The sequence below is a fragment of the Enoplosus armatus genome, chromosome 18 (assembly GCF_043641665.1).
Source record: "Enoplosus armatus isolate fEnoArm2 chromosome 18, fEnoArm2.hap1, whole genome shotgun sequence".
Lineage (NCBI taxonomy): Eukaryota > Metazoa > Chordata > Actinopteri > Centrarchiformes > Enoplosidae > Enoplosus > Enoplosus armatus.
The window spans coordinates 11,351,981-11,368,545 of NC_092197.1; the positions used below are offsets into that span (position 1 = coordinate 11,351,981).

The following is a 16,565-nucleotide window of genomic DNA, read 5'->3' on the forward strand; positions in this document are numbered from 1 at the left end:
ACATGTCAAGAGAGATTATTTGTGATATTATTTAATGATGAATCTTAACCACAAGAGGCACACAACATAACAAAGAGTAAACCAGCATATAAAACCTCTTGCTGGTGCACATAAGCAGAGTACCACGGGATACCACTGGAAGGCAGTCATGTGTTGTATACTCATATCTGTTTGCCAGCATTTTGTTTATTGACACAGAGACTTTGGAGTAAAGATAATGCCGTGATGTATTTACTCTCAGGATTTTAGGAAGTAGACGGTCACATTATAAGACAGCAGGCAATGTCAGAGTTTTTGATGTTAACTCTTCGGGGAGTAAAGGGTGACCCTGTCTTTATTGAGTAGATTTTTTTAAAGGTGATTAACAGTACAGAGTCCTTTCCAGGTTTAAGTATCCCCTTCTTTCACAGTGGCAGGAGGAGTAAAGTTATTTCTTTTAGTGTTTGGAAGGTAACCACCTCTGTTGAATCTCAATTGTCTGTACAAACTGGTGGTATGTTTTGGCCCTTGCAGATGGTTGTAGACTAAACACTTTATCCAACTCAGGGGTGAGCTTAGCCACCATTCAGTGAGGTATTCACATGTGAGTGGGAAAGAGTGTGAGAGGTTTTGAAGTGGTCTGAATTGACAAAACAAGAAAGACCTTAGTTTCCTTGGATACATTGACTCTGTCTGTCTCACGCAGATAACCCAAATAAAACCTTTCAACATCACTAGGAAGCATGTTGTATTGTATTCATTAGTATAAAGACAGCAATTTGGTAATTTGCGTAATGTATAATAAAAACATACAATGAAAGCTGTTTTTGTTGTTTTTACCTTTTGAATTCACCCAACAGAAAGTTGACACTTTTTTGACATGATATTGAGCATGCTGACTTAAACATATTTTAAAGTTAGCCATAAATTGGACATCAATTATTTAAAATATCACTTTCCTCCCACAAGTTTCAGTGCAGTCTTAAAGTCTGCATTTGGTAAAAGCATCCAAGTTAACATAGAAGACTAAACACTGTTGATTTGGCAGTGCCCTTTGGACTCAGACAGACTGGTCAGCAGGGTTCAGCTCAGGCCTGATGTGTAGGATTGGTCATCCAGTTTACATGCTTCTTTATTTTATGGGACGATAAAGATCTATTATAAGGGCTTATTGCGAATCTAAAGTATGGATGCAGTTATTAAATTAAACCAAATTAGACATACAATGCAAACAAACACATTTGAGATCTGACTGAAGTTTTCCAGGTTTTTGTAATTTGTCCGTCTCACAGTAGGCGGCGCCGTTGAGCAGAGCAGCCACTTGTGACGTAAAGACGCTACTAATAGAGAAGAAGAACAACAAAAGCAGCCACAGTTTTTCAAGGCAGTAACACATCATCTCCTGTCTCTGGCGTTACATTTGCTTTAATTTAGGAAAAAATGTAACTGGAACTTAAGAAGGTTTTGCGCCCTGGAGGCTTGTGTGGAGTAGCAGGTTGTCAGAAGCAACGCTGTTATTGTTTTCGTTTGTGAATTCGGCAGCTAAGCTAGCTCTGAGGTTAGCTCGTCAACTGGCTCGTCAACGTCTGACAGACTGTCTGACCTGAGATAATCAGCCGGTGTTTACCGTCCAACTTAACCTGACACCTCTCCCTCACCTTGTCCGGTGCTAATCATCAGGTAGGTTAGCTCAGTCGTTGTTTTTGTTAAACCGACTGCACGCCTGGTTTGCATATGCTGAAGGAGGGAGCCCTACCATCAGGCTCTGTTATGGACTAGTGTAGCTAGGGTTTGTTTTATTATGCACTCAAACTCAAAAATACAAGTCCATGCGAATCTCTAGGCCTTTTGGGCCAATGTCTTTCCTTTCTTACATTATAACAGCCCCACATTAACTAGCAAATTTGTTCTAATGTCATTTGCATTACATTTAACTAGATAATTCTTTATAGCTGAATGTTATGGTTATTTCGAGAAACAAGAGAAACAACTTTTTTTTTAATCAAATACCTATAACCTGTTTGTGGTGTGCTTGCATTTTGGAGGTGATTAGTGGTATTTTCAAAATGGTTCCAGCTTCCCAAATTTGTTAATTTGCTGCTTTTGAGAAATTGCGCTGGGAATTTTTTGTGTATTTTCTGACATTTTATAGACTAAACAATCATTTAATGGGACAGCTGACCTGTTATTCCTCACGATTCTTTTGTTTGTGTTATGTCTCTTTGAAAGCGTAGACATGGGAAGTCTGGGCAGCAGGTTCCAGTCCCCCTCTCAAGGACCAGAGGAGGCTGCAGAGGGCACAAGTCCCAGCCGCAAGCATGGATGTGAGTGTAAGAAGAGAAAGCGAAATGCCCAGTGTGACTGTGACAGTGAACAAGAGGAGGACGATGCCATATTAGATACACCTCGCAGGCAAGTCCAGTAAAAAACAATCATCAGTTTGGTGTCAAATATCTTTAAGTCGTCAATATTTTGTCTTACATTTGTTATACATACAATTTTTGCTTCTTCTCTGTTGTTTGTTTGTGTTTCCCAAATGTGAGCAGGAAGAAATTGAAAAGCACATCACGATACATTTATCAGACTTTGTTCCTGAATGGGGAAAACAGTGACATTCGCATCTGTGCTCTGGGACAGGATTGGAACCTCCACAAAGTGTACCTGTGCCAGGTAAAACATAAATACAAAGACAGTCACGGATGCAGTCTTTTATGTGGGTTATCATTGTCTATCACTCTTTCTTCTTCTCTTTTCCCTCCTTTCTTCTTGCATTCTGCAGTCAGGATATTTCTCCAGCATGTTCAGCGGCTCTTGGAAGGAGTCCAACATGATGGAAATCAACTTGGAGATCCCCGACCAGAACATCGACACTGAAGGTGAGAGGACCTCAGTCACAGAAAGCAGAAACCGACTGTGTTTGTTTGTTCATGTGTTTTACTGACAGAACTTTACTGTTTTTTTGTGTGTGTGTGTGTGTAGCTCTACAAGTTGTATTTGGATCCCTGTACCGGGATGATGTCCTGATCAAGCCTAGCAGAGTCGTCAGTATTCTCGCTGCTGCTTGTATGCTACAGCTGGTCAGTACACTGAATGTTGCTATTGTCTCAAATGTACAATTACCATCTTGATTATTAGCTCTGCAGTCATATGATACAAAACCTAATCAAGTCTCATGGTTTGTTGTCGTCAACAGGATGGCTTGATCCAGCAGTGTGGAGAGACCATGAAGGAAAACATCAGTGCAAAGACCGTGTGTGGCTACTACGCTTGTGCCAGTATCTATGGCTTGGATTCAGTCATGAAAAAGTCAGATTTGAATTCATTTTCATTATTTCAAATCACAGTAATTAATGGGTAAATCAGTCTTTTATGCTGTGTACTTCACACTGCCTGTGTTTTGTGAATCTCTTTCTGCAGGTGTCTTGAGTGGCTTCTGAACAACCTGATGACCCACCAAAATGTTGACCTGATGAAAGAACTTGGGTATGTGTGCTCAGCTCTCAATTCCTTTTTCTTCATCTTCTAGCTTATATCCTCTCTTGAGATATCATTTTAACTTTTTTGATAATTAAGGTATCAAATTAAATTTTATGTCAGCATGCACAATGATTCAATGTGCTGCTTAATTCAAATTGTCTCAATTCGTTCTGCTTTTACAGGGCAGAGGTGATGGACCAGCTCATCCAGTCCTCGGACCTGTTTGTCATGCAGGTGGAGATGGATGTATACACTGCTCTGAAAAAGGTACATGGAAAAATTATATACCTTAAAACTCCCAGATGCGCTCACTGTACCATCAGGCATGTTTCTAAGAGCTCTCTTTCCACTTCTCCCTCTCTGCAGTGGATGTTTCTGCAGCTCAATCCGTCGTGGGACGGCCCAATCAAGCAGCTTCTGGCTGACGCTGATGCCTGGCTTTGCAAACGTAGGACAGGTACAGCAAGGCCACATTTATGAAACGGTTCTCTTCATAAGCAATTTTGTTTGTTGGTAGCAACACACAGATGTTTGACTTCCAATTGTCTTTGGTCTACAGACCTGTGTGAGAAAGAGCCCTTCTTGAACACAGAGGAGGGCGCGCCTTTTTGTTCAGTGTTCAAATACGTGCGTCTGCAGTACATCATCAACGATCTGGCATCTGCACGCATCCTGGAGAGAGACAACATTTTGCCCCCTGGTAAGATGTGGTTCTGCCTGACATAGTTTTATCATGAATGTGCTTCTTCTATGCTCTGGAAAAATCTTTTTTTCATCTTTAATTTCACTATCTAGTAACAGAGCTAAATAATTTGATTTAATTTTTTTATTTTATTTTAAGTTTTCAAGGGCTTTAACATTACTTGACTGATTTTTTTTTTTTGTAAGACAAATAAGCCCAGTTATGAAGACTGATATTCTGTTGCTTAATTCAGTTTATTGAGTTGTCTCGTTTTATTGTGAGTGGTATAAAGAATTAGACTTTACTTAAAAAACAAATTGTAAAGCAGCGTTACCATCGTTCATCCTAACGTTTACATCTCTAGGAATAAAGAATGGTATGTTCCACAGTCAATATTTTCTATCCATGCTTATTCCAGATTGGTTAACGTCTGTGTACAAAAACCAGTGGTTTGCGATGCTCCGGACAGAATTTGACAATGATAACGGGTGAGAACCTGAGACTGAACAGTTGTAATGTCAATGGACTGTTTGATATGACCACATGAACTGTATGTACAGAATATGACTTTCATGCTGCTGGGATGACAAAGGCACCTCTCTGTCATTAGGCCCCATGAAGCTAACAAAGAGGAGTTCGAGCTGAGCAGCATGCGGTGTGGCAGGAAACTGACTAAAGATGGAGACGTGAGTCAGACAAGCTTTACTATGATAACTTTTATGTATTTTGTTTAATTTTTACAGAAAAAATAATATTTTCCTCTCCTCAGTACTGCTGGCGGTGGACAGGCTTCAACTTTGGTTTTGACCTGCTGGTGACCTACACGAACCGTTTCATAGTCTTCAAAAGAAATACTCTGAGTCAGCCATGTGGGGGCGCTGTGAGTCTGCAACCACGAAGGCATCTGGCATACAGGTCTGTAGTGTGGCCAACCTTGACACAGATGTGTCTATATCATGGACTTTAGAATAAGCAAACTAAGATGGATAATTTTGTAAACAATAAAAATTACAGGTACAATCTGGAGAAAAATGTGTTGGAAGAGTCTCAAAGAAAACAAAACAAATATTTTCTATCATTTTATTTTAATCAATAAAATGGTAGAAAATTGGGGACATGTAGTGGAGTTCTTTAATAATTAAGCAGTAATCAATTGACTGTAAATAGTACTCTAATTATTAACAATTTATATATAGCATTCTAATCTTAATTTACTGAAATTGCAATAGGAATGTGTTATCCATTTTAGACCACAGCCAGATTTGTACAACTGAGCTTTGTTGTATGGGTGTTTGATGTTTGTTTAAAGGGATCGTTCGACATTTAGGGAAAGACATTTATTCGATTTCTTCGACAGAGCCAAGCTAGCTGTTTCCCTCTATTTCCAGTTATTATGCTAAGCTATGTTAGCCAGCTGCTGGTAGTAGCTTCATATTTACCTTACCGGCATGTGAGTATGTATATGCAGCTTTAATTTTGGAAAGTCTTTAATCTACTTTTTACCATTTTTATTTGTTCAGGTTGCGTCTCGCCTCCTTTGATAGCCGTGGAAAGCTGGTCTGCAGTCGCTCAACGGGTTACCAGCTTCTCACCCTTGAGAAAGACCAGGTCAGTGAGCGCTGTTCACCTGTAGATGTAGATGACTCGATTGTCATTACCTTATATAAAAGGCTGTTCTTGACTTAATATTCCTCTTTTCCGTTCAATGACTCAGGAGTATGTGGTGATGAACCTGGACAGCCGGTTGTTATCATTCCCCCTCTACGTGTGCTGTAACTTCCTGTATACGTCACCTCATTCGGACCACCGTCCAGATTCCTCAGAACAAGAGAGCACTACTCGCAGTGTGTCTTGATGCCCGTTCAGCAGCCATTAACTGCCACTGTTCCTCTGGTAACGCTGAGACGCTGACACTTGTTCGTATGTACAATCCACCGCTACATTTGACATCACTTTGACATTGGACATACCATCTGCATGCTACGAAACTCAGTGAAGTGTTTAGGGAAAATGTTTTGTATCTATGTATTCAGTGTTTTGGCACATTCAGAGTTAGCCACGTGTACATTACAGTGGCCAGGAGGGATTAGGCCACCCTTTGCTTCAGAGCAGCTTCAAACCTTGGACCTCTACCATGAACCGTCTGCACTGGGATGTTGGACCATTTCTCAAGATGGAAAACCTCCAAGTCTTTGTAGTGGCAATAAGCTTTGGACCGCTCACCTCAGAACTTTAAATAGTGGCTACATGATGTTTAGACCTGGTGATTGTGAAGACCATGGAAGGGTTTGACTTTACACTTATGTTAATGAAACCACTCGAATTGGTTTATCGGTGTGTATGGGGGCATCATCACCCTGGAATATGGGAACATCATGAGGGAACAGCACCAGAGGGTGAAACTGGAACTTTACTGACTTGTATGGGAAGTTTCAAGTCTGTTGCTCGTTCTGACCACATGTGAAGTGACTGTGGGGTGTGGTCAGAGGTGTGGCCCTTCGCTCCACTGATGGGTGCGCTCGAATATTCAACCAGCACAGTGCCGTTTTGAGCCGGGTGGACATGTTTTCCACTCCATTTCTTATCGGCACACAAAATGGCACCTGTCGTTTGTGACCTGACTTGAATCTATGTTTCCGTGCAGCAAGAAAACAAAATACCAACATATACCAACAGACTAAAAAACACATATTCCACATGACTCGTTATGGCTGAATCCAAATGGAAAAGGTACTATACAATCTGTGCCAACACTTAAAAGCCCTAAAAAGACTGACTTAAAGTCACACAGCGTCTCTACCACCTGCTGCTGTTTCATTATCATCTGATAGATTCAACGTCATACCTGCTGCCTCATACCACCTATACTCCGTTTAAGCTGCTTTCCTTCCTTCCTTGGATTTTGTAAAATAACATGTCATGCAAAATTCAATTTATAAAACCCAATATGAACAAAAATATCACATTCAAGTGAAACAAGTAAACTAGCAAAGCCCAAGTAACCATGCTGATGTTACATACCTCTAAGTGAACCCGCATTGTGAGGTCAAAAGTCCAGAGTTAACCCAATAATCTTTCGTCATGTTTACTGTTGGATGTCTAATCATTGTCACATATTTTCTGATGTTCACAGCATGTTGAAACTCTCAGAAATGTTGATACACTTCAGATTTTGATACTTCCTGCTGTGTTTACCAGCTGCACTTACTGGTGTTACACAGAATCTGGTTACTGGAGTCCACTGCTTCTCTTTTGCAGTGCAGCATGTCCCTGTTTGACACATTTATAAATATATACTTAGACTGCTCCCATCACCACATTAAGTACCTTTTGCAGTTATGTTGTTGTACACTTTTGTACTATTAATTAGGTCACCATTTGTTTGGCAATTTTGGAAATCTGATGTTACCTCATGCTGTTTTGTAAACCAGTCAATGTCGGGATTTTCAGCGGACATGTACTCGGCCTATTGAGTATGACTCGTCACCTTTATAGCTGCAGCTGCAACTGTAACTGTCATTAAGTACAAAGTTAAAGGTGTTTTTGTTTGGCATCTATTTATTTTTTACTTCATTTGTATTTGTATGGATTTATTTTTGCAAAAGAAGATAATGTATATTATTCTCGACAGCCAATAAAACTGCCCATTCACGTGGGCTGTGGTGCTATTACATGATCTCTTTTTCCAACGTAGGTCTTTACTACAGCTGCACAGTTATTCATGTATTTCTGTAGATGTTGCAGAAGTTAATCTAAATATTGATAGCCTTCTGCCAAAAAATATTTTTACTCCAGAATTTGAATAGAATATGGTGGCCTTTGGTGCTCACCCTCATCATCTCCTTTCCTCTCTGCTGAAGCCTGTTTTCTCTTTGTGACATTCATTGGGGACGCACTAACACTAATATATTTGACAGAGCTGTCCATCAGTTTTATTCTATTAATGTTAGTGATCATGTTCTGGAGAATCCCACATGAAATTACTGGAAGCACTCGGCCTACTCTCGCAGCTCATAATTATCACTTTGTTGTGATGACTAATCCTGTAATGGCTACGCCTTTATTGTCATCCACAGACAGGCTGACAATTAAGCATTAAGACAGGGTTCCCAGAAGCTGTAAACTAATTATGTAAGAAGCACAGAGAGACCCCCCCTCTCTATTTTCTGTCAGTCAGCTCTTCTACAGTCTGTTCTGGTCTCTGCAATAGAGTTTGAATATAATTAAGCAGTTATTTCCCTTATTAAATGTTGCTCAAATGTTTGAGGATGCTTATATCAAGGCTCTAGCCTCTTCATCTGTCACTTGTTCATCTACAGTTATGAGATACAAAGCACCTAAAACAAGAGTTCTGTCTTTATCACACATAGTTGTTTAACATCCCAGTCAATCCTGTTAACAGTTGTCTTAACTGTTTTTTTTTTCATTGTTACTATGCCACGGTTCCCTTAATATTATGGATATCTTTAAACTATATTAACCTTCTCCTGACTGTTATTCTCAGGCTTGCTATAATATGTTACTGACATCTTGTTCTTTATTGACTCCCTGTGCAGATCTCATTCTCCTCAAAGGGTGGTTTGTCATTATTGTATACGTGAATTATTTTTCAATTCACCAGATTGGTTGCATAAACTTTCTGAATGAACAAAGGCAATACATTAAGATTTGGACCAATGAAATGGATTGTGGGATTTACGTCAAGTCTACAATATATTTACTGAGTCCTGTATTTGTTCATGTACGACGTTCTCCTGCTGTTACTCAGACTGCCACCGCAGTGTTGCCTTTCTTGTACCATTATTTGTATATAATTGAGAGTATCCTTTTGCAGTCATTAAAATATGTAACAAAAAGCATCACTAGCATTTGTCTTTACCTTGTCTCAATAGTTGCAAGCAGAGCTTATAGTGTTGATATTATGAAAGTAGTGCAGTCCAAAAAACAGGTACATCTACAATACTTTTAATCCAGATATATGAACATATCTCACCATGAAAGGTCAGACAATTACAGGTCAACTCAACAACAATAAAATGACAAAAAGAACGAGGTTTGAGAGAGCTCATACTGGAGAGAAACTTCAGAAATTAAATACAGCTGAGAATGATTAAGGACATTCAAAACTTAGTTTGAATAGATTCACGTGTGAATCATGATCTTAGCAGGTCTCTTCAAAGCATCTTTGAGCTGCCATCTCGTTCACGCACAATGACACCAGATGCATCGCTGGATTTCTTCCTCGTCGTCAGCTCCCAGTCTCCAGGGAGGTTACTGTTTGTAGATTACACACACAGTACAATAACAAATCTCACAGTGAGCAGTTTTAAATCTCCACAACACCAACATTCAGAGTCACAGACTCTAAAACTTGTCATCATATGATGATCCATTTTGAACTTCACTCTCCTCTCCCTTTCATGGTGTTCCAGCCCTCTTATTCTTCAGTTGTTACTGATCAAACTGGCCTAGTGCTGTGTGTGATGAGCTCAGGCTGTCTCCAGGACGGACTACAGCCACCAGTCCCGCTCCTCACTGCTGTATAGAGTCCAAATTCTCCTTGAGTCGTCGGGTCATGCTCGGGATCAGGTTAACATGGTCGTCCACACAACTGCCCACACAGCTTTCCATCAGTGATTTAACAGCTGGCTCTTTAGCGCCGGAGTCAAAGAGATCCTTCGCTTTATCGTTGCAGTGCATCGTGCATCTGGTCAGACGGTCCTGAGGGGGGCAAAGAGGAGCAAAAACACGGTTTAGAAAAAAAGTTGTTTTTTCCATTATTTAATATTTTATTGTACCATCATGGTGCATATTCCTATATAAATCTGTTTAAAAAGGACCCCAAGTGGGTTAAACCAGCCAGCGTCTGTGGCAGGTTTGATTAAGATGATTATACCACCTCTATTATTATAAATGCCACACTGAAATACAACCTTGTCACTGAAAGGAAGCTCAAATGTTGACAGGGAGGCAGAGGTCGCACAGTGGTGAAAGTGGATATCATGTCTCACCTGAAACTTCTCCAGCTCTGAGGTGACCAGTCCTTGAGCTCTGGCCAGAGGAGTGTGACACCTGTCGATACACTGATGCACCTGAGACATGGAGTCTGAGGGGCGATCACAGCACTGTGCACTGCAGCTGAACATGCGACTCTGCAGCAAGAACACACAGATAAGTCATGTGCTGGATATCAGACTGATTAGAAACAAACAGCTCGTTTCTCCGCAGATAAGACGCATACCTGCATTTTACGGATATGGTCCCTCTCCAGGCTTTGGACCATTTCTTCCACCACATTCTGCATGCGTGCCTGATGTGCCTCTGCCATCTCTGTTCGTGCTGCTCACTCCGAGAAGTCTTCACTAATATTCAAGACCAGTTGAGCCTCTAAAGCCGGACTGACGCGGTGTAGCTGCGGTGTCTACGGCAAAACACACGTTGCTTTACTTTAAAATTTTATAATAACTAAGGTCACCTCCATTCAAGCATGGTTCACAATGAGAAGACGATTACGCCACTTCCGCTTTACTTCCGCATAAAAAATCCTCTTCCGTTTTGTGTGGTCAGGTTTCAAAATGAACTCCCAGTAGATTGAACATATAACGAAAATGCGGTTATTATTATTTTTGCATCGTTATCGAAACTTTTCTCAATAGCCCTTCTGCGTGTAAAATGCATGCTAACTGCACAGATCAATTTACCTTTCAAAATAAAAGGCTTTTAGAGCTAAAGATTTCCTTGGCTTGTCATCTTTTCAGACAAAATAAAATCCATTTTTTTGCAGGTTTACAAGGAATTAGTAAATGCTTGTAATTTGTCATCGGTGAATGTGCGTAAGAGATTTAGAGAAGCATTTGCTCAGCTTTCCACTAAAGTCTATCCGGAGACAAATTGCCCACATTAATCTCAGTTGTCCCTCAAACTAACATTATAATGCTTTTATTGTGAAACTCGGATGTAAGCGTGCCCGGAAGTGTGTCTCAACATTAAGAGACGTTCAGGGTGCCCCGACATGACTCAACCGTTAAGCAAGTTTAGTTAGTTATTGTCACCTCTGGTAAGTTTGGTTGTCTGTGGAAGGGATCACGGGGAAGTTTTACCGAGCTTCAACGTTATCTTGACGTGTAACGGTGACGATAACTCTGTTAACGGCTACTTCTGGATCCACAGCCGCCCTCCTGTAGTGACTTTTGACATAGTGAGTTCACACCGTTCACTGTACCACTGAACGCTTTCTCTTTATGAAGTTTTAAATATTAGACACACATGATAGCGTTGGCCTCGGCTGTATAATAAGTTAAAATTTCCTTTGGTATTCTTTGCGTGAGTGTGAAACGCTGTGCGTGTAGTGAACCTTTGACCTGACCTGAATTCATGTGTACTCCTCCTGTACAGATGCTCCGCAGTGCAGAGTACTAACCTAGATGCCCACAATGAATCCACGAACCCTGTCACTGAGAGCGCTGCTGTTCCTGGGGCTTTGGCACACTGGGAGAAGAAGTCTAGCCTCAGCCCCAGAGCGGCAAGACCAGCCCAAAAAGATAGGTAAGACCGTCCCAGGACAGGGTCCATGTACACATGAGTCCTCCTTTCTGCAAATACCTCCTCTATTTGTTCTGGTGCTTCCATCCTCTGCTTCACTGGAGGATTGACGAGCATTATCCTCCCCAGGAAAGGGTTCATTAAATATTTCTGTGGGGGAGACCTCACTGTGATCTCACCCAGAACACAAGTGCATTAACAAAAGCAGGCAAGTTAAAGAAAACAACATACTATAAGTGCATAAAACGTACCAAATTGATTATCGGACATCATAAATTGCATAATCTTATATTTGAGCAAATTAGATAGTATATATATATATATATATATATATATATAGTATATAATAGATATCTGGCGGCAGTATGTGAGTTCAGCGGGAAGATGGCATTTGCAATAAAATAGCCTTAATACTTAAACTGGTGACGCTGTAGTGCCTTATTATTGAAAATTGAATATCTTTAGGGTTTTCGACTGTCGTTCAGACTAAAAAAAAAGCTGAATATTTTTTCAGTTGCAGCTGTAGTATTGAAGTTGAACAAAGGGCAGCTTAAGATGATAAAGTGTGTAATGTATGTATGTGTAAAGTATCTCAAAAAGTAAAGTTGCTGGTGTCAAATAAAAATAATCAAACATAAAATTGGGGGAAGATGTTCATCCTATGAATGTATATATGAACCTACACTATAACCAGTCTTATTAATCAAATAAAGGTACAGGCATGAAAATATTCATATTCCACTCCTGGTAGGAAAAGAGAAGTGTGAATTGGACACACTCGTAAACACATGCAGTAAACCAGCTGAGCCTGTTGCAAAGTTGGTTTACTCTGTTGTCATTGCTCCTTTGAAGCTGTGGTCGGCGCAGGCATCGGTGGCACAGCGGCAGCATATTACCTGAGGCAGGAGTTTGGAGCCGGGGTGAAGATCGACGTGTTTGAACCTGGCACTGTTGGCGGGCGACTGGCAACAGTGAAGATCGGAGACTATGACTATGAGACGGGAGGCTCGGTGATTCATCCTCTGAACCTGCACATGAAGCACTTCATTGAAAAATTAGGTAAAAATCAACGTATCTTAAATTAAATGGACTCAAATTGAAACCATAATTAGTATGTAGTTCAGTATATTTTAAACCGGCTTATGTTTCCTGTTTGTTCCAGGTATTCCTCCGAGGAAAGATCTCCCCTCTAAAATGGCAATCTTTGATGGAAAGGAGCTCACGTTTGAAGAGAGCGACTGGTTTATAGTAAATTTCTTTCGCATGCTCTGGCGATACGGGTTCAACTTCCTTCGGATGCAGATGTGGGTGGAGAGTGTTCTGGACAAATTTATGAGGTGAGGAGGAAAAGCAGTTGTCGTTGCTACTAAATTTCATTCTTTTAGCATGAGATTGCTGTCGATTGCTCCGGTTGGTGTCCTAATGATCATGTAAATCCTTTGTATTTCGCAGGATCTACCAGTATCAGCAGTATAGTTACTCATTCTCCAGCGTGGAGAGGCTCCTGCATGCCATGGGCGGCGATAATTTTCTCACCCTGGTGAATCAGACCCTGGAGGAAACGATGATGGGCGAAGGTTTTTCCCAGATCTTCCTCAACGATGTCGTTGCACCCATCACTCGTGTCAACTATGGCCAAAGTGTCCGCATCAATGGCTTTGTGGGTACGTTTTACAATGTAAGAGTTTGGATTGGTTCATCACATGTCTAATAATACGAGGTTTTTGTGGGAGATTTAAAGTATGTCTGGTCTTCTAGGGGCAGTGTCATTAGCAGGAGCAGACTCAGGCCTGTGGGCGGTGGATGGAGGCAATAAGAGAGTGTGCTCAGGACTGTTGTACCACAGCAAAAGTGACCTCATCCCTGCCAGAGTGACCTCCGTTTCAGTCAAGGTTCGACCCTCCAAGACAGGTACTTTTCACATTCCTTCATTCGGTACAGAACTGGTCTTTTTCTGTTACGTGTATGTTCACACAAATGTCAAACATTTCATCTCACCTCCCCCTGTCTCTCATTTTCAGGCACCACTGCCAGTTTCTATGAGGTTAATTATGTGGGGGAGTCAGGCTCAGCACACTCTCTGTATGACATAGTGGTGATAGCAACACCACTTCACCAGGGGAAGTCTGACATCACCTTCTCAGGCTTTTCCCCTCCGATCCCGTCTCACTACCCCGGACGTTACCACCAGACTGTCTCCACTCTGGTCCACGGCCTGCTGAACATGTCCTACCTCGGGACCACAGAGCCAGCCTCGGAGTTCACCGTGTCCGACGTCCTCACCACAGACTCGAAGGACTCTGTCATCAACAGCCTGAGCTCTATTGACCCTGTGCACATCCCTCAGGGTTACAAGCGACCGCCTGCCAGCCAGACCAAAGTCTGGAAGGTGTTCTCCCCTCAGCCGCTGTCTCAGGAGCAGCTGCAGCGCATGTTCCTCTCCTCGGATTCGGTGTCTGAGGCTCGGTGGCTGGCTTATCCCTCTTACCGCCCGCCGCACCGCAGGACCCCTCCCTTCATCCTGCACAACCGGCTGTACTACCTCAACGCTGTGGAGTGGGCGGCTAGTGCCATGGAGATGAGCGCCATCGCTGCAAGGAACGTGGCTCTGCTGGCACACCACCGCTGGCATGGACAGGTCAGCAAGATCGACCAGGAGGACCTGCACACCCGACTAAGAGGGGAACTATGAAGAGAGAGGAGAACCACTTGAGATGAGAGACAAAAGCAATGAAATACTATCAATCAAGTACATATAAACCCACACACCTGCTGCATTGTAATAATAACACTCCTGTCAGGGCAAATCCCAACTCTTGTTCAGGTATCTGGGGTGCTCTGACCTCTTAAAACTCAAAGGACGATTCCAGTTTATTACAACTTGGATCCTTTTGTCATCATTTTGGCCATCATTACTATCTTTTACTCACCAAAGTAATTGCTAATATCTGTGAACACAGCAATAAACACGAGCAGTCAAACAATCAGACAGGTAAACCCGATTATCCAGACCACTTTATTTGGATATAGTTAAACCAGGAAGTCGTTCTGTAAAGTGACGGATGTTAACCCGAGGGTTTGTTTAAAACCCGTCTGACTGTTTGACTACTCGTGTTTACTCCTGTCCCCTCTCACTTCTATTTCAGCGACGTCTCTGTTTTCTCAGATCTCAGCCGTTAACTTGAGAACAATGTTATTATTACCAATAGGAAAGTTGACCAAAAATACAGGGAAAAAAAGAGCAACCGACATTATCCTTTAATCAGCCCAACAGTAGCCACAGTTCATCATTCACCAGCAACAGCAGCACAAATCCCACTAAAAGGTGGTTCAACATTGCACTGTGCTGAATTCTGTAATCACTGTGAAGCATGCTGCACTGCAGGGTAGACACACATTAAGTGTTCCTCTGTCTACATGAACGTCTTGAACAAATGTATTTTTAGATTTTGTTTTATGTGCATTGCTGCTGTTACGAACGCGGTACAATGAACATCTAGGAGAACAGTTTGTTGGTGCCACTTAAACCAACCATCTTTACCCTTTAGCCTAATTTTACATGGTGCTCGCTGATATAAAGATGTCTTTTATTATTTCTGTCTTCCGATGATTTCTCAGTCTCTCTACCTCCTCAGCAGACTACTGTATATGTTGTTAGTGACTCTTTGTAAATCGGTCCAAACAAAAAGTCCATGTTTTTTCTTACTATTTAATCATACTGATAATATTAATAAGACTATAATTGGACAGTCTAATTGCACTGACAATGTAACGGATCAATGAATTCAGCTTTTTAAAACTATGATTGTGCCTTAAAGATATCAGTAATTGGCTTACATCTTTATAAAATGATAAGTCTCCCTATAATTTTAGAAATCTTTTGTCCTTCGGGTCTTCCTATGTCATTTTTAATGAAGTGATATTTGCCATCAGAGTCAGGTCACCAGGACCAAACTGAAAATATGCATTTTGTTGTAACATATGGAGGAAAATCTGTTTTCTGGACCTGTGATTTATCAGATTTTGTAGTTTGCTAATTGTTTCTTAAGCACTTTTAGAGGTGTATTTTTCTAGGTTTTTGAGAGAAGTTTTCTGGTTGTGAGTATATATATGTCAAGACAGACTAGCATAAATATTAGTAGTGCAGTCTCATTGACAGAAAAAAGAATATTTAGACTGGCTTCTTCTGCACAAATAAAATGAGGCTTTTAAGTACAAATCTAAACTAACTAAACTTGATTTCCGAACCCACTACACTGTATGTTTTGTATTGTATGTGTTTACGATCACAATAAAGTGATGAGACCTTGTCTGCTTTGTGCTCTTATTTGACATTTTACTCCAAATCTCAGTTTCTACAAACAAAACAAACTTGCTTTGTAGATGAAGATGAAATTGATGGTGAAAATTGTTGATTCTAGTGTGGAATCTCTTACCCAACTTGTATTCTTTCTTTTAAAATCCATTATAATTTCACATTATCATCATGAGACGAGTGGAATAGCTGCAGCTGTTGACGTTCTCTCTTTGATCTGAATGATTAATTGAGGAATTGTCTCACTGGGTGACATTGTGACCCATCATTCATAAGCCAAGGATGTGCGGTGAAATCACCGTTTCCACTCTTAAAAGGAAGTGAACATTGTTTTCAGCTCAGATGCCAGGACTCCCGTTTTGTTTTTTTAAATCAAACAGACACAGTAACATCCCAAATAAAGGCCCGTGTGACTGAAGAGCCAACAATGGGTGGCATTGACGGCCTGAATAAGGATACGTCTGTGTGCTGATGTGCCACCCAGCTGTCCTCTCAGGTAGGGAGGGACAATGGTACCAGAGCCGCCTGTCCATGCAAAGCATGTGATGTGACGGAAGATATAAGAGGCTG

At 41.2% G+C, this 16,565-nt stretch overlaps 3 protein-coding genes across 4 annotated transcripts; 2 read left to right on the top strand and 1 right to left on the bottom strand.

Annotated features, from left to right (window-relative positions):
- The first annotated feature begins 1,518 nt into the window (after positions 1 to 1,518).
- Positions 1,519 to 5,993, top strand: gmcl1 (germ cell-less, spermatogenesis associated). The gene is made up of 15 exons (XM_070925017.1): positions 1,519 to 1,659; positions 2,209 to 2,395; positions 2,530 to 2,649; positions 2,759 to 2,855; positions 2,959 to 3,056; positions 3,173 to 3,285; positions 3,397 to 3,462; positions 3,639 to 3,723; positions 3,823 to 3,913; positions 4,016 to 4,156; positions 4,557 to 4,626; positions 4,749 to 4,824; positions 4,908 to 5,053; positions 5,659 to 5,746; positions 5,853 to 5,993. The coding sequence occupies exons 2-15, from the start codon at positions 2,216 to 2,218 to the stop codon at positions 5,991 to 5,993; spliced, it is 1,512 nt and encodes a 503-aa protein (XP_070781118.1). The 5' UTR covers positions 1,519 to 1,659; positions 2,209 to 2,215.
- Positions 5,994 to 9,167: 3,174 nt separating this feature from the next.
- Positions 9,168 to 10,609, bottom strand: fam136a (family with sequence similarity 136 member A). Its single transcript, XM_070924984.1, has 3 exons — positions 10,380 to 10,609; positions 10,150 to 10,290; positions 9,168 to 9,859 (listed from the first exon to the last, which is right to left on the bottom strand). The coding sequence occupies exons 1-3, from the start codon at positions 10,464 to 10,466 to the stop codon at positions 9,671 to 9,673; spliced, it is 417 nt and encodes a 138-aa protein (XP_070781085.1). The 5' UTR covers positions 10,467 to 10,609; the 3' UTR covers positions 9,168 to 9,670.
- Positions 10,610 to 11,547: 938 nt separating this feature from the next.
- Positions 11,548 to 15,990, top strand: pcyox1 (prenylcysteine oxidase 1). 2 transcript variants are annotated; one of them, XM_070924829.1, is made up of 6 exons: positions 11,548 to 11,683; positions 12,533 to 12,739; positions 12,843 to 13,017; positions 13,133 to 13,344; positions 13,439 to 13,615; positions 13,702 to 15,990. In XM_070924829.1, exons 1-6 carry the CDS (start codon positions 11,563 to 11,565, stop codon positions 14,370 to 14,372), a joined length of 1,563 nt encoding a protein of 520 aa, XP_070780930.1. In that variant the 5' UTR covers positions 11,548 to 11,562; the 3' UTR covers positions 14,373 to 15,990. The 2 variants fall into 2 exon arrangements, with proteins under 2 accessions (XP_070780930.1, XP_070780931.1); XM_070924830.1 differs by having other exon boundaries at positions 13,439 to 13,591.
- The last annotated feature ends 575 nt before the right edge of the window (positions 15,991 to 16,565 follow it).

What these genes read in the sequence shown, in the direction of transcription:
- gmcl1 (XM_070925017.1), top strand. Translation starts at nt 2,216, where the DNA reads ATGGGAAGTCTGGGCAGCAGGTTCCAGTCCCCCTCTCAAGGACCAGAG. An exon ending in TAGATACACCTCGCAGGCAA is followed by an intron (nt 2,396 to 2,529) that starts GTCCAGTAAAAA and finishes GTGAGCAGGAAG; the next exon opens with AAATTGAAAAGCACATCACG. An exon ending in TTGGATTCAGTCATGAAAAA is followed by an intron (nt 3,286 to 3,396) that starts GTCAGATTTGAA and finishes CTCTTTCTGCAG; the next exon opens with GTGTCTTGAGTGGCTTCTGA.
- fam136a (XM_070924984.1), bottom strand. Translation starts at nt 10,466, where the DNA reads ATGGCAGAGGCACATCAGGCACGCATGCAGAATGTGGTGGAAGAAATG. An exon ending in ACCATATCCGTAAAATGCAG is followed by an intron (nt 10,291 to 10,379) that starts GTATGCGTCTTA and finishes TTCTTGCTGCAG; the next exon opens with AGTCGCATGTTCAGCTGCAG. An exon ending in CAGAGCTGGAGAAGTTTCAG is followed by an intron (nt 9,860 to 10,149) that starts GTGAGACATGAT and finishes TGCCCCCCTCAG; the next exon opens with GACCGTCTGACCAGATGCAC.
- pcyox1 (XM_070924829.1), top strand. Translation starts at nt 11,563, where the DNA reads ATGCCCACAATGAATCCACGAACCCTGTCACTGAGAGCGCTGCTGTTC. An exon ending in GTTCTGGACAAATTTATGAG is followed by an intron (nt 13,018 to 13,132) that starts GTGAGGAGGAAA and finishes TGTATTTCGCAG; the next exon opens with GATCTACCAGTATCAGCAGT. An exon ending in CCGCATCAATGGCTTTGTGG is followed by an intron (nt 13,345 to 13,438) that starts GTACGTTTTACA and finishes CTGGTCTTCTAG; the next exon opens with GGGCAGTGTCATTAGCAGGA.